The 21,351-nt window shown below is 51.6% G+C and overlaps 8 protein-coding genes across 8 annotated transcripts; 6 read left to right on the forward strand and 2 right to left on the reverse strand.

Annotated features, from left to right (window-relative positions):
- Positions 1-1,089: 1,089 nt before the first annotated feature.
- CPAR01_12717 (fungal specific transcription factor domain-containing protein) lies at positions 1,090-3,673 on the forward strand (the record flags this gene model as incomplete). The annotated part of the gene is made up of 5 exons (XM_060496972.1): positions 1,090-1,238; positions 1,327-1,491; positions 1,548-2,304; positions 2,379-2,630; positions 2,696-3,673. The coding sequence occupies 5 exons, from the start codon at positions 1,090-1,092 to the stop codon at positions 3,671-3,673; spliced, it is 2,301 nt and encodes a 766-aa protein (XP_060344505.1).
- Positions 3,674-3,748: 75 nt separating this feature from the next.
- CPAR01_12718 (amino acid permease) lies at positions 3,749-5,636 on the reverse strand (the record flags this gene model as incomplete). The annotated part of the gene is made up of 5 exons (XM_060496973.1): positions 3,749-4,565; positions 4,619-4,787; positions 4,844-5,119; positions 5,244-5,320; positions 5,386-5,636. 5 exons carry the CDS (start codon positions 5,634-5,636, stop codon positions 3,749-3,751), a joined length of 1,590 nt encoding a protein of 529 aa, XP_060344506.1.
- A 771-nt stretch (positions 5,637-6,407) lies between these two features.
- On the forward strand, positions 6,408-8,724 carry CPAR01_12719 (copper amine oxidase; the record flags this gene model as incomplete). The annotated part of the gene is made up of 5 exons (XM_060496974.1): positions 6,408-6,745; positions 6,829-7,405; positions 7,472-7,597; positions 7,657-8,501; positions 8,565-8,724. 5 exons carry the CDS (start codon positions 6,408-6,410, stop codon positions 8,722-8,724), a joined length of 2,046 nt encoding a protein of 681 aa, XP_060344507.1.
- Positions 8,725-10,787: 2,063 nt separating this feature from the next.
- CPAR01_12720 (glycosyl hydrolase family 11) lies at positions 10,788-11,538 on the reverse strand (the record flags this gene model as incomplete). The annotated part of the gene is made up of 2 exons (XM_060496975.1): positions 10,788-11,123; positions 11,185-11,538. 2 exons carry the CDS (start codon positions 11,536-11,538, stop codon positions 10,788-10,790), a joined length of 690 nt encoding a protein of 229 aa, XP_060344508.1.
- A 2,247-nt stretch (positions 11,539-13,785) lies between these two features.
- On the forward strand, positions 13,786-14,664 carry CPAR01_12721 (uncharacterized protein; the record flags this gene model as incomplete). Its single annotated transcript, XM_060496976.1, has 2 exons — positions 13,786-14,003; positions 14,058-14,664. 2 exons carry the CDS (start codon positions 13,786-13,788, stop codon positions 14,662-14,664), a joined length of 825 nt encoding a protein of 274 aa, XP_060344509.1.
- Positions 14,665-16,340: 1,676 nt separating this feature from the next.
- On the forward strand, positions 16,341-17,318 carry CPAR01_12722 (NmrA-like family protein; the record flags this gene model as incomplete). The annotated part of the gene is made up of 1 exon (XM_060496977.1): positions 16,341-17,318. One exon carries the CDS (start codon positions 16,341-16,343, stop codon positions 17,316-17,318), a length of 978 nt encoding a protein of 325 aa, XP_060344510.1.
- A 1,457-nt stretch (positions 17,319-18,775) lies between these two features.
- On the forward strand, positions 18,776-19,323 carry CPAR01_12723 (uncharacterized protein; the record flags this gene model as incomplete). The annotated part of the gene is made up of 2 exons (XM_060496978.1): positions 18,776-18,977; positions 19,046-19,323. The coding sequence occupies 2 exons, from the start codon at positions 18,776-18,778 to the stop codon at positions 19,321-19,323; spliced, it is 480 nt and encodes a 159-aa protein (XP_060344511.1).
- A 755-nt stretch (positions 19,324-20,078) lies between these two features.
- Positions 20,079-21,185, forward strand: CPAR01_12724 (SMP-30/Gluconolaconase/LRE-like region; the record flags this gene model as incomplete). Its single annotated transcript, XM_060496979.1, has 1 exon — positions 20,079-21,185. One exon carries the CDS (start codon positions 20,079-20,081, stop codon positions 21,183-21,185), a length of 1,107 nt encoding a protein of 368 aa, XP_060344512.1.
- Positions 21,186-21,351: the final 166 nt, after the last annotated feature.

The raw sequence follows: 21,351 nt of genomic DNA on the forward strand, positions 1-21,351 counted from the left end.
ATCAAGGCATTGTCATTTCTGGCTTGAAATTTAGCTCGATCTTCGATCTCTCGAGTCGCTCAAGAGTCTCGAAAATAATGTCTAGGAACTCCAAATCTGCCTCTTGAATTACTCATTGGCAAGGAAGTTTAATGTTGAGGCTGAACAGCAGTGACTGCGCGATGAGCTTGACACCTCATGTGAGGTAAAGCGGTACAGAAGAAAGAGACATCAAGTGTGAATGGGTAAGTAGAGGAACACTACCACCAGATGGTCTGGCTTTGCGTACCGGTGTCCCGCTTGAGAAGAGGAGTCAAGGCTAGACTCAGCAGAGTTGCTACCGATGCCCCTTGGCGAGTGACTAAGCATTGAAACTTCGGACTTCATGACGATGAATACTTCCATACTTGCGATGCAGTAGTGGGGTGCAGCATGTGGTGTTGATGGACGAGACTTGCCGTGTTTCTGTCAACGGCTCGAGTTTAGAGTTTTGCTTTTCAGAACCCAAGACCTATGAGTGGTTGAATACTTTGACGAAGTAGAGAAAATAGACTTCGGGGGCCCGATGACAGAATCGAAGTTCTTTCAAATCCCATCCAGTGCTCTTGTCGAAGGAAGGGAGTTATCTTCCTGTCGCTTTTCCCCCTCTCAAATCGCCGGTGGTCTCAAGGTAAATGGAACATGCAACTGCGTGCCTGCACATCAGCTGATACTCTCATCAACCCAAATGATCGCCTTGCTTGGAAACGTTTACCAATTGAATGTCGGATGCATTTTGCGAACCGAATGCCGAAGTAGTGCTGGGTAAGGTGAATAAAGCAGGCTTATTGTTAACGGGAATGATTTCCAATTCCGCGTTATCAGGGTCCTAGTGGGTTTAGACCATGAATCGCAGGCCGCAGCCTGCGACGAACTGATAAGGGGGGCGCGGGCGGTTCTTTACTAATAACTGCCGGAACGCCTCCCCCTCCCTCTCTTGGAGAAACTCGGAACCATTCCTTCACATCAATCTCTCACCCACCCCACCGATTCCGATTAACCTCACCTGTTCCGCGGATCTGCAACCCGCGCTCCCCCGGGCTGCGACAGCAGTAAGCGAAGACCACAGACATGGGCCCGGACGCTGGTGTGACGGAGGCCGTGACGCCGCCGTCGTCGACGGCCGCGGGATCCGCATCGGTGCAGAAGCGTCCTGCCCCTGTGTCTGCATCTGCCGAAGTGCAGCGGTCCAAGAGGGCCAAGTACACCCCCGTCGCCTGGTAAGGAAAGACATTCAACCCACACCGTCGGTGAGGTGACCATCGCGTCGGAAAGACATGTCGCTGACAGAGTTTGACCGGGAAAAAGCAATGAGTGCAAGAAGCGGAAGCTCAAGTGTATTAAGGAAGATCACCAGGCCGTGTGCCGGCGATGTCTCTCCAATGGCGCCGAATGTATCTTCATTCCTGGCCCGCAGCAGACGCCGCTGAGAGATCGCGAGGCCACCAACGAGAGAGATGAATCCATCAATCCGTATGAAGCACTCCCATGTACCGACCACCAATCCAGGAGACTAATGGTCGTGACAGCTCACAATACAAGAACCTGAGCGACGAGGTGGCAACTCTGCGAGAGCAGGTCGCCAGCCTAACCTCGTCCCTCCGAGAGCTCACCGGAAAGATCACACAGATCAACACCCGGTCGCCCGCCGCCCTCGGCGGTCCGCAACATCCAAGTCCTCTGTACACGAGCGAATCCAACCGGAGGCCAAGCGAACCGAGAGAACCGCAGTTCGTCGGTCCTACCAGGTCAGCCTTTAGCCTTCGCATCGCGGAGTCCTCGCTCTCCCGCGTGCACATCCAGACGCGCGATGCGTCGCCAACGAGCAGATCCGCATCGCCGGCCGCCTCTGCGGAGGCGGTTTCCGAAACCTCAGACCACCCCGCCTCGCATTCGGCATCGCAAAAGGATCTGGATTGTCTTCTGACGTTCGAGGCTGACGAGGTTTTTCGGCTCCTTGATGTCTATCAGGATGACGTTGAGTCTGTGTACCCATTCACCAATATGAACGATGTCTCTGCCAACTTGCCGCATATCCTCGACTTTGTGAGAGCCCAGCAGAACCCGACGGCGGGCGCAGACTCGATCTCTGCCGGGGATCGACCAAAAATTGAGCTCAAGGATGTCCAGATTGTCAAAGTAGCGATTGCTACCTCTATAGTGATGGAGGCTCAAGGCCAGAATGCCATAAGTACGAAGCTGGTAGATGCGGTGGAGCCGATCGTGTGCCGTGTGTCTGGCGAAGCCTTTATCGACCTGAAAGAGCTCCAGATCATGACCATGCTAGTGAGTTCTGCGTCTCCTGCGACCTGGTTCAAGTGGCCACCGGGGCCTTCAATCCTTTGCTGACTCAACATCAGAGCATCTACTGGTTCCACTGCGGCGAGGAGTTACTGGCATGGAGATCGATCGGCATCTCTGGGCGGGAAGTATTGGAAATCGGTCTTCATCGTCGCGCGATCCTCCTCGAGAACTTCAAGGATCCCAAAGAGAGGGACCTAGCTCTGCGATGCTTCTGGTGTGTCTACGTACTAGATCGCCGATGGAGCTTCGGCACGAGTCTGTCTTTTGGGCTCATCGATCGTGACATCGATCCTGAGTTACCAGAGCCGGTAAGTTCCCCCATTGTTTGATCAATCTTTCTTGCAGACAAAGGTACTGACTATGGTCGATCAAGGGGGACGAGTATCCTTACCTGAGGTGCATGGTTGCCTATGGCAGGCTGTGTTCGAAAGTCTGGGAGGCGCTGCCGCCCTTCGAGTCACCATCACAATTCATTCCCAAGGATACGGTGGCGTTCCTCGACTTCATGACACTGAACTGGCTCAATTCGATACCGGAAGATTTGCAGCTTCGGCACCCAAGGCTAGGCCTTGCTCCCAGGATCCAGCCCCGCAGCGTGCATCGCCTCCGTACTCTGCTCTACCTGCGAGGGAACCACATGCGCACGCTCATCCACCGCCACCACGTTCTGAGCACCGCCAGTATCAAAGCAGACATGCAGAGCGCGAAGCTCGTCACCGAGATTGCTCTCGACACGATACAAGTACTTGTCCACTTGAACGAGACGAGCGACATCTATGCGCGGCAGCAGCACGCTTTCAACTACTTCTTGATGAGCGCCTTGGCGGTGATCCTCCTGGCTGTGTGTCACGCACCGGGTGTCTTTACTGAACCTTGCAAGGAGAAGTTTTTGAAAGCTGTACAGCTGGTGAAGGGCTTCTCTCGCCACGGGCATGCCAGTCGGAGGCTGTGGAAGACGATTCGAGGGCTCATGCCGAGCATTAAGTCATTGGGCCTGCGCAGTGACCCTGAGAAGGGCGACGTACCCCAGCTAGTCGACAATGGGGAGACAGATCGGAATGAGGGCCATGCCGACGGATCGGAGCAGACTGTCGGTCAAAGCGAGCGCGATGGGAGGCGGACGGAAGCCACGTGGGATGCATACGAGGCTGGCCCGCCGACAGCAAGCTCTATGCCGGACATGTTCAACATGGGCAATGACCTCATGAACCTCTTCGACGCTTTCGGGCAAGCGAGTTCTGGGCACCCGGCGCCTTCTGACTTTCCTGTCGGCTTCTTTGGAGGGAATGATCAGGGGATGTCACTTGGAGATCCGGAAGAGATCTCACGGAGGTTTCAGGGACTAATTTGATACACAATCATGAGAGACCTAAGGTTCCATCGATTTCCGTCTTTTCAAATTCCAACTATTCCTTCTCGCATATTTCTAAACTACAACTTCCGTATGAACGGAGACGCCAGTCACAACGTTATCAACGGCGGGTACCTCGAACTTCTTCCGCCCAAATAAGATGTAGTAGACCACGCCAAAGGTCAGCCACCCAGCCATTACAACAATCGAATAGTTCATGTTCTGCGGGGTAACGGGCATCGCCGAGGGGAAGGTGCTGAAGATGATCACCACAGTCATCCAGATCAGACTGATGACATTCAAGATGGGGCCCAAGACGGGACCAAGCTTGAAGGGGCCGAAGTCGGAACGGCTCAAGTTCTTCCTGCCGTGCACCAGCATGTACACGATGGGGATGATGTAGCTAAGGTACATCCCGATGATAGCCATGGACAGAATAGCGTTGAACGCGGTTGTGTTGCCGAGGTAGATGAATCCAAGAAACATTTGGAGAACCGTGACGAGAACGACGGAGTGGACGGGGATCTGCTGGCGCTTGTTGACCTTGCTGAGGTAATGATCGAACGGCGTGGCCTTGTCTCGGGCGAAAGCCCATAGCGTTCGCGAGGTGGACGTGATGCCGGCGACGGTGGCGGCAATGGCGGTGAGGATGATCATGAGGGACATGAAGGTCGCGCCGCCGTAGGACTTTGTCACGTCCATGAAGATTTGCATAAAGGGGAATCCTGTCGGGGTTGAGAGGAGGGCTTCGAGGGGACCGGTGCAGAAGAGGAGGACGGTGCCGTAGACGAGGCCCATGATGCCGTTGACGACGACGCTGCCGACCATGGCGATTGGGACGTTGCGGCTGGCGTTGGGCATTTCCTCGGCCAAGTGGCAGGCGGCGTCGTAACTGTGTAGATGTGTTAGCGCTTGTAGAGCGGTATGAGGAGGTGGTGAGCGTACCCGAGGAAGGGGTAGACGGCGCTGATGAGTCCGACGAGCCATGAGACGCCATCACTCTCCCAACCACTGGAGTTGACGAATTCAGTGAAGACGAACGAGGCCGAGTTCTTGGGTGCCATGACGCCTAGCACTATCAAGATGGAGAGGAAACCGACAACGTGGAGGACACCTGGAGTTGTTAGTGGTGGTCTTTGTTTTCGAAGCCAAGAGTATCTAATTGCTTACCGGACAAAAGATTGGCGGTGGGGAGAAGTCTGTGACCCCAGATATTCATAACCATTCCATATATCAAGATCGCCCAGTAGAACAGCATTCCCTGCCATCTTTGTGGGAGATATGAATCATCGTTGAGGATGATGAGGGCCTGGGTCTGGAGACCGGCTGCGAAGGCGGCCGAGGAGGTCAGAACAACCTGGCCACCCACGGAAATCCATCCGGTTGTAAATGCTGCCGCGGATCGGGTCGATGGTGGGCATAATGCGGCGACCCAATGGTATTGACCTTTAAAAGGAAACGAATTAGTTTCTAGCTTCATGCAATTGCACTTCATCGTCTTGTTGAGTTTGAGACTCAAACCCAGCATCTTCGTAACAAAGACTCTTCAGCATTCAATGGGAAACTCTACCTCCAGCAGTCGGATAAATTGAAGCGATTTCTCCGAGCGATGAGGCGATGCAAATGGTGCAAACTGTGGAGATGATGCTTTTCACGATGTTAGTCTCGTATAACAAAAGTTGCCAAGAACCCCAGCTTCGATGTCAACTTACAGGTTGTAGAACAGACAAGGTGCGCCCCCGCTAACCAAAGCTGGCGCAACAACTGTTGACAATGCCTCCCATGTTGCCATGAGACAGAGACACAGAGCTCCCAACGCCGGCAACGAGAATTGTCTCTTCAACTCCTGCGCATGCCCGAGTTGGGCGAGGCGCAGGTCGTCGCCATTGACAACGTCGGTTTGTGACTGGGAGTCGATTCTTCCTAGAGCCGCGGCGGTATCTTTCTTCATGTCGTTGTCCATGATTAACAAAAACTGTGAAGTAATTGACTATGTCGTCGTACGATCCTACTGAGTTGACCCCTGTGTATCGGGCGATTCTCGAGTTATGTACGCCATGGCTATTACATACAAAGACGGTCCCGTTTTCTCTTTGATCTTATCACCGAAAGGGTTGTCAGATCTTTCAACCAAAAACATGCCTCGAAACCTGGCTGCAGTGCCGCGAGTTCCCCCAAAATGGAGACGATATCCTGTACCGGCGGTACCGCAGCAGCCTCCTGGTCTACCTTATCTTCAGCGCGAGGTCCAATCAACAGCAATGTTATAATCAGTGGCCAATCACAAGAGCTTCTAGCAAGCTTCAAGGCTGGAATCTTTAATACACTAGCTTCTGTCAATGGCTTATCTAGGCCAGGGTTGAAGATAAGAGAGCGATGGGGGCGCTCTCTTGACTCGGTGGCGTTCCGTCTTTCCGAGCTGCTTCCGCGTTGTACACACAAGCGTGTGCTCGGAAAGTCTTCCGAAGGCGTGAAGCAGACAAAGCGCCTCGTCTCATTTAATGGGCCAGACTTTCGACGTAACATCTATCCATCTCTATCACAGCATCACTATCAGCAAAACCAATTGAGAGCCTCTTATAGGTGGTTCCGCAAGTTGTCTGAATTCTTCATAAAGACACAATCTTGCTCAGTCTCGACAACGACCCTGTCAACCACTTCCGGCCACACACCTCTTTAGCACCCCTCCCCTCCCTTGTTCCGACCTTCCCTACTCGACCTCTCCTCTCCCACAATGGCACCCATTCCGCACCCCTTGTCCGCTCTGTCTCCGGAAGAGACCAACCGGGCGCGAGACATTGTCCTTGCAGCGCACGGCGGATCAGTCCTGGACTTCAGAGTGATTTACCTCTGGGAGCCGCCAAAAGCAGATGTGACCAAGTTCCTGGAGCTCGAGCACTCTGGTAAACTCACAGCCTCCTCACCGAGACCAGCGAGATGCGCACAAGCCTTCTACGATGTCATTGGCGGCGCTAGCAAAGCCCAGTACACCGAGTCTATCGTAGACTTGGGCCTGGGAAAGATCGTTGACCAGAAGGTCATTGGTTCCGAGCACCAAGCAAGTCTGACTGTGTACGTCTAACCCTTAACACCCCCCCTAGCTGGCTCCCAGGTTTCCATTAAGTTCTGCAGCGCTAACATGCATACGTGCTAAGCTATGAGTTCGAGACCCTCGCTCAAGCTGTCGAGCGTTCCCCGCTCTTCAAGGAGAAGATCGCGGAGCTGCAGCTGCCAGAGGGCTTCGAGGTCGTCGTCGAGCCGTGGCCCTATGGCGCACCCGATGCCGCGGACGGGGACAGCCGCTTCTTCCAGGCCCTGATCTTCGCCCGTGACACGAGGAGCGGCAACCCAGACTCCAACTTCTACGCCTACCCCCTGCCCCTCATCCCCGTCATGGATGCGCACACCAAGGAGATTGTGCGCATCGATGAGCTGGCTACCGGTGGCAAGGGCGACGCCCTCCAGGGCAAGACCCATAAGCCCACCATTGTTGACCACTGCCAGGAGAGCGAGTATGTGCCTGAGCTGTTGCCCAATGGCACGCGCAAGGACCTGAAGCCCTTGACTGTTGTTCAGCCCGAGGGTCCCAGTTTCTCCATCACGGATGGCAACCTCATTGAGTGGCAGAAGTGGCGCATGCGTGTTACCTTCAACCCTCGTGAGGGTGCTGTTGTTCACGATGTCCGCTATGATGGACGTCCGGTCATGTACCGTCTCAGCATGAGCGACATGGTAAGTTACTTCAACACTTGTACTTAGTTTTGGTTCCAGAGCTTTCACTAACAAGATGTGCTCTAGACTGTACCTTACGCTGACCCTCGCCCACCTTTCCACCGCAAGCAAGCCTTTGACTTTGGCGATGGTGGTCTTGGTAACGCAGTCAACAACTTGACTCTTGGCTGTGATTGCCTCGGTGTTATCAAGGTATGTCTCAATGCTGAATACTCCCAAATCATAGCAGTCTACTGACATGGTTGGCATAGTACTTTGATGGTGTTCTTACCGATGCCAAGGGAAGTGCCGTTGAGACCAAGAACGTCATCTGCCTTCACGAGCAGGACAACGGTATCAACTGGAAGCACACCAACTGGCGCACTGGCCGTGCCGTCGTCACCCGCCGCCGTGAGCTCGTCATCCAGTTCATCATCACTCTCGCCAACTACGAGTACATCTTCAACTTCAAATTCGACCAAGCAGCCGGCATCGTTGTCGAGGCCCGTGCCACGGGTATTGTCTCCGTCGTCAACATCGACCCCGGCAAGACCGCCCCCTGGGGTAATGTCGTCAGCCCCGGCGCCCTGGCGCAGAACCACCAGCACGTCTTCTGCGTGCGCATCGACCCCTCCGTCGACGGCCATGAGAACACGGTCGTGCAGGAGGAGAGTCTGCCGCTCAAGATGGACCAGCGGACGAACCCGAACGGCAACCTGTACGAAGTCAGGCAGACGCCCATCACGACGTCGGCGGGCTTCGATGCCGCCCCGATGAACAACCGCGTCTTCAAGATCCAGAACCTCAGCAAGCCGAACCCCATCAGCGGCAAGCCCGTCGGATACAAGATCACGCCGCCGGCGACGCAGCTCCTGCTCGCCGACCCCAACAGCGTGCAGTCCAAGCGTGCGCTGTTCGCGCGCCACCACCTCTGGGTCACCAAGTACAAGGACCACGAGCTATTCGCCGGCGGTCGGTACACCCTACAGAGCAAGCTCGAGGTCGGCGGTGTCAGCGATGCTGCTGACAGGAACGAGGACGTCCTGAACCAGGACGTTGTCGTCTGGAGTGTTTTCGGTCTGACACACAACCCTCGCATTGAGGATTGGCCCGTCATGTGAGTATTACCCTTGATTTGACAGCGATTCTGTGAATGCAGACCGACTAATAATGGAATCAGGCCCGTCGAGATGTTGCAATTGCACATTACTCCCTCTGATTTCTTCACTGGAAACCCTGCGCTTGATGTGCCTTCGAACAAGGACATTGGCTCTCAATTGACTTCGGGCAACCAGAGCTGCTGTGCTGAGAAGGAGGCTCCCATCAAGAGCAACTTGTAAACGGACTGATCAGATTGACCATCAGTCTATGTATTTTATGAAAAAGCGCTGTTTTTAGATAGAGCATGAGACCCATGATATCAGAATCATTAGTTACAATTTCCATATCTCAAGATTACCTCATTATTAGACCTTGCGAGTGTTAGCTGAACCGAATGTTTTGACTAGCACATCTCATCGTTGATGATTCTGAATATTCTGGAATTGCTTGGTGTAGTACTGGCTACTTCTGATGAAAGTATCTGTACCTCTTTAAGCCTTTCACGTTTTTCGTATGTTTCCTAAAACTGAAATTCGTGGACGCGGAATTTAATTACTACCAAAGACATCAAAAGCAATGCAGATTTGGATCAGACTGCTGTAATACGAGGATCTGGGTGCAGCATTGAGATTTTCACTCGATGGGCTTACTGGCAACGCCGGAATTACTATCCTCATGGCTTGCAATTCACAAAATGTTAATTATACCACATGGAGGGAAATTTCATGTGTGATGCGCTGGATTATGTTAATGATGCCATAGATAGTCCGTCACATGTCTCTACCATCCAACTCATCTGCCGAATCTGTATCTCGAAGAAGCCTTGCTCCAATCTTTCAAACACGCCGCCATGGTGATCTGAGCTACTATCTCTAGTGCAACCCCGAAAGGCTCCATGTATGATCCACTGCTATCACTTGCCATCCTTGGGTGCCTAAGCTTGGTGACCAACATTAACCTTTCCGTAGCCCCCGTGTGTCGAGGATCGGTGTCAATTTACGTTGAGATAAGATAACCCTACGGGTAGGTAACCATCGGAACGATTCCGGCGAAACAAAACACGTCAACGAACCCCCACAAGAGATAAGAGAACGCATAGCTCGGAACCGGAAAGCACTCATTTAGATGATTAGATCATGTGATGGTGGCGTATCGCCGACGAAGACCACAACTGTTGACACAAGGAAGTCAGGCCTTAGTCCGAGATCGGGGAGGTCCTCAAGTCAATGAGACCGAGAGCTGTGGGATGCCGATATCTACAATAAATGATATCCAACGTCTTCCATACTTAGCTACCGTCATGCCCGGTGCGATTCTCGACAATTGCCTGTTTTACCTGACAGCCATAAATGCTCAATCAGACGGGGAGTACCCAACTGGTAAGTGCGTTAAGGACTGAAGCATCCTGGCTAATGAACAGAAAAGCTGCTTATATAAAGCTCTTGCTCAATGGACCATGATGTTCTGCATGTTCCAAAAAGTCCGGCCGCAACTTTCCTTTCTTTCAATTTGAAATCTCGCAACGTCCCTGCGAAGACCGAAGAGCGATTCAGTGGGTGGGCTCAATTGTATCTTGAAATTGATAATGGATGTTCAGCATATGCCGCAAGACCACTCGCAATTGCGTCGCGATCGGTATTAGTGGGTTTACATCTATCGGCGGCAACTGACAGCCTGATGACACGCAGACTTGGTGTCGTGGCTTTCAGCTCGAGGGTCACTTGGTTAAGTGCAGTCCGAGCTTGTTGATGCACAAGTTATCCGGCATCTAAATATGATCGTCTGCCCATACGGTGGACCTGAAATACGTTATGGTGCACCCAGCTCCCATCGGCCGAATTTGGCGACTCGCCCGGGGTGCATGTCGTGTTCGACAGAATTAGGCTCTTTGTGTGGATTCAATATATTTGTTTTCTATAGTGCTCGACACGGAGACCGAAAGGGAGGCCAGGTCGATTCCCCGAATCCAAATTTTCAATCGCCTAAATTCCTCGTCGTATCTTGTAGAACTTGAGGATTGGCACAGCTTGAGCGCCTATTGATGGGAAGTAGGTGGTTTATTTTGCAGACAGCACTTGGATCTCAAAAGGATCAAGTTGAAGAAATTCTGCCTTTTTAAGCAGCCGCAAGACCCGCCTTCCGCCTGCAGGCCATCTTAATTTCCATCGTGATCGATGTGCGTCCGACAACCCCTGAAATTCCCACGTGCGCGACAATACACGCTTTGATCATCCCTAGGCCCTTTCGCATCCTCAATGTCGCCCACATCCAAAGCCCATGTTGGCTCAAAAGTGTTCTGCGTTTAAGCAGCGGTCTCGACCTTGATGCTGGCCGAGCCGGCGGACTGGTAGCCCTCGGTGGCGACGATCATGTAGTCAAATGAGGTACCGAGGGTCATGCCAGCGTTCTTCCAGGCGGTGAAGAAGTTCTGGGTGGTGACGGTGCCGCCGACGCGCTTGCTCTCGCGAATGGCCCAGAACTGCTTGAAGGTCTGGGTGCCGTCGATGGACGGGGCGTTGGTACGGGTGCTCTCGTACAGCTTGTAGACGGAACCGTCGGAGGTGACCTGGCCCTTGAGGGTACCAGCGCTACCGGGGTTGTACTCGCCGTGGTTCTCGACGATGTAGTACTCGATGAGCTGTGAAGGTTTGGGTCAGCGAGTCTGCTAATGTGCACTCATGTAGTAACAGGTCACTTACAGGGTTTCTGGTCCATCCGTAGACGGTCAGGTAGCTGTTGCCGTTGTTGACGGGGGACCAAGTGCCAGAGTACTTGATGCTCTTGGCACCACCAGTCTTCCAGCCCTTTCCACCGACAAAGTTGCCGCCAGACTGCCACTGGATGCTGTAAGCGCCAGCGGCGCCGTTGGTGTATGTGACGGGGGAGGCGCCATCGGTCCAGAAGCTGTAGAAGTAACCGTTGCTGGTTCCCTGGGAGGAGGGGGTCGAAGCGCGCTTGATGAGGTCGGTGGTCATGGGCTTGTCGGTGGCGGGGGCGGCGAGGGCGCCGACGACGGCCAAAGAGGCCGTGAAGAGAGAAGTGAATGAAACCATATTGACAGGTTGGTTTTTGATATGTACAGAAAAGGTCAAGAGAACGAATGTAGCGGTCGGAGTATGAACAGAGAGGCTGGTGAGGCTGAGAGAGGAGGAAAGGAGAGCATCGTGGGATGGGCGAGGACGAACCCCGTCCTTTTCAATCTAATTCTTTCTCGATCGTTTCTCTGGGCCCAGAGCAGCAACCGATGATGGGATGACAGGGGAAAACGGAGATTCAAGTGCCGTTTCCTATGGGTATTTGGGCATCGGTTGCATGGGAACTGGGGGTTGTGTTCTCGATGGGACCGCCTTGCCTAGAATAAACTAACGTCGACCCGCGTGGGTAGCATTCTTGGGACCGGGTGGGAACTTCAAGAAGTTGCTCTCTTAGCAGAGTTGCGCGAAGTTTACGAGCTTGTCGGTTTTGGGGTGACAAGAGCCTATGTGTGGTTCACTGGCTCATCACCAACCCCTGGGAAATCTTTCCCAAACGGTCGATGAGTGGCCGGCCGTGATGGACCGATGAGGAACTGTGGGGTTCCGCCAATGGATGTGTCGAGTTTAGGTCAGGAGTCGGATTGAGTGGCCGCATCGTCGGGAGTAAATGAACCAAGCCGGGGCCGACGTTGCATGATCCTTGCTACGCTCTCCGCAATTTACGCAAGGGGCATGCTCCGGCACTGCGGCCGAGAAAGCGGTTCCTCTTTTATTTTCTCGGGAAAAGAGTCTTAGAGGCAAAGAGGCAGCTCGTCCGTCCCCCTATTACACATGATCGCTTGTTTAGCCGGCCATGCCGGTCTCCAGGATGGCATTTATCCAGAACAAATGACAGCTGAGATTATCCCAGAAGCCATCTTAAAGTTGGACGGGATCTCGAGCATCATCTTTAAAACAAGCTGTTAAGGTTCGGGATGGTGGCACTAGCAGCGGCCCGTGAACGATTCAGCGGCACTTGGGGGGCATGCTGCGTGACTGCTGACCTCGAGGTGGGAATAGATCTCTTTAGCCGTCGGCTGAAGTCATCTAGTGGTCTCCGGAGCAGAGGAACGGAGGCTGCGAATCTTAGCGTACCAGATTCACTGCCTTTTTTTTTTTGAATCTCGCGAACAATTAGCTTCCATGGTGCCAGTGTGGGGAAAAGCATGAACGCCGAGGTTTAGTCGGCCGGCTTATAAGGTCTCTTATGATAGTACCATATTTTCTTGTGCAGCCGCACCCAATCTTTTGTTCAACCTAGTAATAATCTCGAAACTCGATTCCGGGCCACATTCATTCTAGCCCGCCAAGTAACCACGGGAGTCATGCCGGTACTTTAATGAGATACCTATGTTACACTGCTTTTGCCGCCGGATCTGTACGTTTGACTTAGACGCCGCAGCGTGAGTATCTTTCGTTCTCTCTTACATTTTCCTAGGCGCGCGGTCTCAACTGACGTCAGTTCTAAGTCTGAGCTGTCCCTCGCCATAAAGCTTCCGGATTAACCACACTCATCCCTCCAGAGTCCAGAGCGAACGGAACCCTACGCCATGATGAACCGGGTTTGTCTGGCCTCTGCCGATCCCTGATCTACGCCACATTCCAACGTATGGCCGTTCTCGACCAAGCCTCCGAGTTTGTCCAACGCCTTGGATCCTCTCTGCCATAATGCCGATTTCCACGTAGTTGGATGCTTGGTGGGATCAAGTGCTGCCCCCGAGCCACATCCCCACCCAATCGATCCTGTGCCACCATCCAGCCGCTAACATAAGCAAAGCAGCGACGCCAGCGCCAGCACGCCCAGCTCGCTCTTCTTTGCATTAGCGGATGGCAAGCGAGGGACCCTGACTTGCACAACGGGGCGCTCGGCCTGCACAAACCCCGCATTTCGACGCGTCCAGACTTTCCCCCTTTCTGACCAGACCTCCCCCAGAAACGAAAGGGCAGCAAAGACAGCAGACGAGACGACGTCAGTGCGAGCTCTGGTGGCACCACCCTCCGCCTATTGGCCACCCTTTGTCGTCCTGTAAGTGAGAGGTGGCTGTCATGCCTCCTCATCAGATCATAAGTCGCACCCTTCGAAATGCGGGGTGTGTCGACCGCCGCCTCTTGCGGGTGAAGCCGTGGGAGCAGCAGAAGTGGCACAACTCAACGTCGCAGGCGGTGAGGAGTCGTGGTGCTTGCCTTCCCTTGACATGCCATCAGCGAGACCCGTCGACAACGACGACGACTCCGAGCAGACGAGGTTTCCATTCTTCTAGCTGTCATCGCGAATCTGACGACAAAATGATGCCGATGTTGTCCATTGGGGGATTGCCGCGGTCCAACTCGTGCAAGACGCACGCAAAGGCGCGGCTCAAGGAAACCCTCACGCCTGATCTGCTTGAGAAGCTCCGCCGGTTCTGGTTCAAGCATCTCAAGACCGATGAGGCCTATATCTTACCTCAGAGGAGCCAGATGGGCCGATGGTTCTACTCCGACGTCGACTTTGATGAGGCTTGCGTGTATGTTGTTCTTTAGATCGCATCAAAGATCATTCTGCTAATGTGCACCTACAGGAAGAAATTCCGCCCCGTTTTGGAGGCCATGAAGTCAGCCAAGATCACAACTCGAGACATTCTCACAATTGTGAGGCCATTCACACCTTTGCAGTGGCTCGGTCTGGTCCTGCTCCTAGACCAAGTCCCGCGAAACATCTACCGGGGTCCAGAGTCATCGACAGTCTTTAAGTTCTTTGACCCAATTGCGCGCGAAATCGCACGTCACGCCATCAACGCCGGCGCCGCGACTCACAACAGGATCAAGTACCGCGTGGCCTACCGCATGTGGTTCTACCTGCCCTTCATGCACTCCGAGGACCTGGCGCTGCACGACTTTGCTGTGGCGCAGTACCAGCAGATGAAGGACGATTTCGAGGAGCTGATGGCTGAAGACGGGGAGGTCGGCAGCGACGATCAGCGCAAGTGCTGGGGCGTATTGGCGGTGCAGAAAGAAGCTGCTAGAGACCTGCTGGAGACGAATTGTGACTTTGAGACGAAGCATCGCGACATTATTGTACAGTTTGGACGATACCCGCATAGGAACATGGCCATGGGCAGGGAGTCTACTGCGCAGGAGAAGAAATATCTTGAGACGGGTGGCGAGACTTTCAGCGCTGCGAGCTAATCCGGTGGCCCCTTTTTGTACAACACTACTAGTAATCAGCCGTGATTTCTTATCGATGGTAATGGCATTGGGTGATATGGGTTTCAAGGGATAGGGACAACATGTAATCGCAGCTTTGATGTTATTTGATTAAATTCCTATGAACTCTTTTCATAATCATAAGCCTGCTGTCTGTATATCATGTCCTAATTTCACCATTGGTATCCCTTAAGATTAAGTAGCCGTAATACTAGATTTTTAAAGAGACCAGGAGTTCGCGCCGTACTTCAAATACCTAGGTAAGTCATTCTATAGTATTTTCGAGTTGATGTTAATATTCTACCAATGCCACGTGTTTGACTGGCTGAGGTTCTGCTGGGGTGTCTTACGATAAGCGTGATTCAAATACAATCGTGTGATTGAGACGAGAAACCACTGCCGTCAGTGATATGTTGTCATACTTGAGGGCCAGAAGTGTGGAATGATGTCATGGCTCTTGATGCTAGGAACTCGTCAATTGATATTTGTCACCGACGTCGTTGGTGCACTCGTGTAAGCATTCGTTTCTCTACTGCTCTTATCCTGCGTCCATGGCATCATACAGTCTCAAATCTAGCCAATGCTAAATTCCAACAGCTCTGGGCGAAAACGACCGACGGTGGTTAAGTGAAGCACCGTGCCTGGTTGATTTGACCCGTGCGATCACGCAAACGGGAACTGTCAACACTCCCGATGGAGACACTTCTGATAGAAGATTGTGATTTCATGTGGTTGTTGTCTCCTATCGAAACGACTCGTGTGAGTTTTTATAGTACGTGCACTCGAATATTCCAAGTGTGTGAGTGGAAGATCTTCAACTCGAATCCCGATACTTGTCGACTATATTAAATGGCAAATTCCATGGAGAAACGACATTGACACAAGACAAAGTCTCAGGACCAGTTGTTTCTCTATCGTATCAACTAAGTGTTCAGTCTCATGAGCAGTTTCAGCTATCTTCAATAGGAACCTTGACAACATTACGATTGATCACCGATTACTTAACTTCAACATACAAAAGGAAATCCACGGTTACGCGACTGTTCCTTGAGTCTCGCAGCCTCAACTTCTGCTAACGTACCTCACTACAACTAGCCGATTGTAACAAATTTATCCTATTAAGCTCATGATCTATGAATACAAGAAGCATAATGTTGCAACACTGAATAGCATTCTCCATAACAGACATGTCTTAATAACTTATTCCACGCTTAACCGCCCCCCGCCCCCTCCTCTCAACCCTCACATAAGGCATCCCCCTATTCAAATGTTAATGAAGTACAAAGTTATTGCTGAAAGAGCCTTCAATCGATAGAGTGGGGCCATAGAGACCACAGACAAATAGGGGTCAATAGCGCGAGTCCTCCTCTTGGCGCGCGGTAGTGACGCATTCTTTGGTGCAACACGGGTGCTCACATGGCGAAGTGTTGCACAAAGGCCTATGTATGCAGTTTATTGCAACTCCAGGCTTCGAGATGACTGATACTCGCGCGGTTATTACGCTTGCTGTTCTCGGAGCCGGAGTTGTTCAACGCGCCGCACCAGGGACAAGATACATTTAAACCCAGCTGATGCGAATGAAAACCCTTCCCGCTTGACCTAATATCTACTATTTCATTTAGACAGAGCGATTGAATCTCGACTTTCAACTTTCCGACATGCCTCTTATCGTCGTTACCGGAGCCACGGGCACTCAGGGTGGTTCTGTCGCCCGCATCTTCGCCAAAGACCCGGCTTGGAAAGTACGAGGTCTGACTCGGAACCCAAAGAGCGATAAAGCCAAGGAGCTCGAGAGGCTTGGAATCGAGATTGTCTTTGCTGATCTCAATAATTCTTCAACTTTATCTGAAGCCTTCTCGGGTGCCACGGCAGTTTTCGGGACGACAAACTTCTGGGAAATCGCTCCCAAGCATGGCTTAGAGGCTGCTGAAAAGGATGAGGAGCAGCAGTTCATCAACATTGCTGATGCTTGTACCCAGTGTCCGACTCTCAAGCATTTGATTCTCAGTACGATGCCGAATTGTAGAGATATCTCTAACGGCAAGCTTCCATGTCCCCATTGGGATGCAAAGGCGAGGGGCGGGGAATACGTGAAGAAAGCCCATCCCGGCCTTGCAGCAAAGACTACCTACGTGTGGTTAGGATGGTATCTGGACAATATGGTCAACCAGCCTTTGATGTTTCCTCAACCGTATCTGGGACAATACATCTTGGCGCAACCATCTAAGGCTGATGGTATCGTCCCTGTGGCCGGAGTCGTCTCCCTCAATACTGGTATTGTCGTCCATGCCATCATCTCTCAGCCGGACAAGACGCATGCAAAATACGTCCCGATTGCAACCGACTTTATACCATGGATAGCGGTGGTCGAGGGATGGAGCAAGACTACTGGCAAGCCTGCCGTGTACGCCGAATTAACGGACACGGAGACCTCCAAGCTTGTCGGACCTGTATTTGGTCCCGAAATGGCTAGTCAATTCAGGTTCAGTGAACAATACCCCGATTGGTACAGCTATTATCCTCAAGAGACCATATCTATCGGCAATCTTGGTATCGAGGCCAAAGTATACAACTTTGCGCGAGGGCTCGAACACTTGAAGGACGAAATCAAAGCCACGCTTGTTTCTAAGGCGTAGTGCTGTGGTTATGTGACATTCCTCCAGACGAAGATAGCCAGACTGTAATGTTCGAGCTTTTGCAACGATGTGAAGCAGGACTTAGTCATTTATCTAGTGCGGTTCTGAGCTAGGTAGAATACAGAATGCTTAAATCACTTGCACGAGCTTTGTTAGTATGGTATGGATTCTATCAGTGAAGTTCATACTAACCGTAAGCAATTTGTTACCCGATTTACTACACGAAGTCATTCTTGATGGCTTTAAGAATCATCTTAGAACTAATATTATATGCGCTCGTGAAAACTATGTTTGGCAGAATAGAGTCATTTTCGAGAGATTCGTATGGAGTATCAGTTGCTATGATCATTATCGACTCAGCTAGGTCTGACGACCAAGCCAGACTCATTGTGAGTTGCGTACTGTCAGGAAATCGCTTGCTTCTTTGACCTTCGCCAATGCAGAGATAGGCAAATATCTCTCATCTGACACAAATCATTGAACTCCAAGCCGGAGAATTAAGATTTGGCGTCGATCCTTAGGAGACCAGTCGAAGTGATTAATCTTTACTTCTCCTTTCGTAAGGAAAACTTTATGAGTAGGCCTCATTGCAGGCTTCTTGGAGTTCACAACCCGAATTAAGTTACGCCATGAACCTGGTATTGTCGGCACGCGGATATCAATCGCCGTAACATGGTACATTCAATAGTTGCGACTGAGTTAAGTGAACTTACACATTCAACAAGAGTACTCAGTATGTGTGATCGCCAGAATAGGAAAGAATTCGCCGAGGCATTCAACTAGTCAAGTATCCCTACCCTGTACGTGGACAAGTTGTGTAGCTCCAAACTGTAATCTTGTTCAGCACATAGCGCGCGGTTAACGTCGCAGGGATCATGCTCAAAGAGTAAATACTCGAGATGATCCGACCGCGGACCAAGTAGGATGCTCAGAGGAACGCCGGGACTCCGATTTTGTCCGTCTCAAATTGTATTTTCTCGTTTGATTTGTTGCGGGTGGAAGCTTCTCCAATTAGAGTGTGAACTTACCACAGCCGCTAGCAAGCAACTACCATCGACATGGACCCCCAGGGGGGGTGGGGGAGATGCACCGGAGAAAGCGATGCCAGTCACCGGGGAAAGCTCAGGTAGCCGATGAAGTTTACGGTCGTGTCGTAGTCTCAGCTCGTAGGTCCAGCGGGCACATTTTCGTGACCTCGCACTACCAGTTCCGGGCTGCCCCTTTCGATTTCCAGTGTTGACTGACACCTGCCACGAAAACGAAAATCTTGGCCTTGCTCACAAATCCGAAGTGGAATCTGGCTTGTATCAATGAGGCATAGCACACTTGGACTTGGATCATGCCGCTGGCTGCTATCTAGCATATATAGAACCCCAGAGTTCATCCTAAGTCTCGTCCCGAACAAGCTTAACGACTTGAAACACAACTTAATCAGTTTTCTCTTACGCCGCACCGCTATGTTGTCCTCAATAATCCTCAACCTGGCATCTTTGGGTCTTCTGTCCTGCTTGGGTACTGCCGCTGCAGCCTTGCAATCAGGAGTTTTGTTCCAAGCCAACATTACCACTGGACAACAAACATCTTTCGGTCCTGGTCCTAAGGGTACCAGACTTTCTATACCAATTCTTGGGGGCACACTTACGGGATCCAAGCTTTCAGGTATGCTTGCGTCGACCAAGAAAAGGGTTGAATTATTTTGCATTGGGCTGACAACTTTGCCCGGCCAGGCGAGGTGCTGAGCATAGGCGCAGACTGGGGCCTCATTGACTCGAAGGGCACGTTCAACGTCGACGCCTACTATCAAATTCGCACCAACGATGGCGTCGACATTTTTGCCCACTCCCAGGGCCCTAGCCAGCCGGATGGACGCATTTTGACGCACATCACACTAGAGACTGGTAATGACGAGTACTACTGGGTGAACAATATCGCAATTGCTGGAATTACGACGGTTGGTAATGATTTCATCGTCATAGAGGCGTACCAGCTCACCCCGGATGCCTGAAAGCGTAGGTGTGCTGGTTAATGTAACAAAGTTTTGCATCTTTGGGAGATAGGTCGCTCGAATCACGCGTATATTGAGCTGCGATAGATTCTTGGCGCTGCAGCAGGCACACCTTTTTTGCTTGGAATTGTCGCTATAGCGCCTAATATGAGCTCTTTTCTGTTGAACCACACTGCCGCCGCTTGCTTCCCGCCCAGCTATGATTGGTGTAATCTAAGTTTTGCGGAGAGCCTTTTCCCTCGTTTATAAATTCAGATGTGGTACAACATTGCACTGCAGGTTTCACATCTCCAGTCGTAATCATACAAGATTAAAGTTCCGTCACTGGCTTGAGCTCGTCTAAGGAATTAATGCTGTACAAATTTGTGTTGCACGTACTGCATTGTCGCAGATCGTCTGACGTGGTCAAGCAGACCTTGCCCCGGATTCAAGAGCCTTCTAATCCACATCCCACCCGTGAGAAGAGAACTATACCTGGATGGTCATACGGCGTCACCATACATGTAGGTTTCGAGCAGTGCGCGCCCCTTTGTGCTACAGCGTGCTTCGATGGTATTGCACAAGGTTCGGCCGTTGTAGCCTGCTCCTTCGCCGTAACTACATATACCCATCCTGACACGCTGCTTTCTCGCTGCTCGCTCTTTCACGTAACGCGCTTGAAAGAGGCCGACGCAAAACTCTCCACCCGTTCCAGCAGTATCTCAAGTTGAGAATCATATGCTCTTAGTCAAGGAAACTTGTCAAATTCATAAACAATGCTTATTATCTCTCGGTTCTCCAACTATGTCGCGGTCCTCTCACTCTGGGCTACCATGATGCTCTGGGCAAAAGCTGCCGCGGTTGAGTTTCTGTCATATCAACCGTCATTTTCCAAGCTGATAGGTCAGAATGCGACTGGCAAAGTCGCCCAAGAGACTTCATGGGAAGCCTTTCATGAGGGTGGTATCTATAATAAGAAGGATAATTCGCTGTACATCTCCTCTAACTTCGACACCGTCGGCAACCCCATCAACATCACAGTACTATCTCTCGACGACCTTTCAATTCGAAGTCAGCGGTACGTCAACCTGAGCATGCCCAATGGCGGATCAGTATTTCGTGCCAATAGAGGAGGAAGGTATATGGGGTCAGACCAGACTTTGCAAGTTTGGTGTGATCAGGGCGACACGAATCATTATTCCAAGCTAGTCTCTCTTGACCCTAGTGCCAACCAAACAACAACGCTTTTCTCAAGTTTCTTCAACCGGAACTTCACGTCTATAAATGACGTCCGTCAGCACCCGGAGACCGGTGATCTCTGGTTTACCGACGCTACATACGCCTACTTCAATGGCTTCCGCCCCAGCCCTCAAATGCCTACGCAAGTCTATCGGTATGATATGGACAGTAAAAGTATCCAGGTTGTAGCAGATGGCCTTCAACAGCCGAATGGGATCGAGTTCTCGCCGGATTACAAGACGCTGTACGTCTCTGACACAGGCGCTGCTACGACAAGATTGACTCCTACAGGTCCGGCGACAGTCTACGCCTTTGATGTCGTCAATCGGAAAAGGAGCTTGACGAACAAAAGGGTCCTCGCCTACGCTGATAATGGAATCCCCGATGGATTACACACAGATATCGAGGGAAATGTTTGGGCGTCCTGTGGCGACGGAGTCCACGCGTGGGACTCTTCGGGAGTTCTGCTGGGAAAGATTTTCACCAACGACTACACAAGCAACTTTGCTTTCGTCCCAGGAGGGATGTTCATCTTCTCTAACAAGCGTCTCTGGGTCATTGAAAACCTTATTGCTCTTGGAAGAGAGGTCTGCGACGATTTTGGTTCTCATGTTGACCGGCGGTGCAACGAGCGAAGGCATTAGGTCACTGAGTTTACAGAAATCAAAGACTGCTACCAAGACATTGTAGTACGGGACGTTGAATCATTAGATATCTCCACTTTATAGCTTGATATTTTGACAAATGTCTCCTTCGCACCTGCATCAGGATAATGTACAGTTTGACTTGATTGTTTGTTTTCACCCTGTT

The sequence above is a fragment of the Colletotrichum paranaense genome (assembly GCF_030867605.1).
Source record: "Colletotrichum paranaense strain IMI 384185 chromosome Unknown Scaffold_11.1, whole genome shotgun sequence".
NCBI lineage: Eukaryota > Fungi > Ascomycota > Sordariomycetes > Glomerellales > Glomerellaceae > Colletotrichum > Colletotrichum paranaense.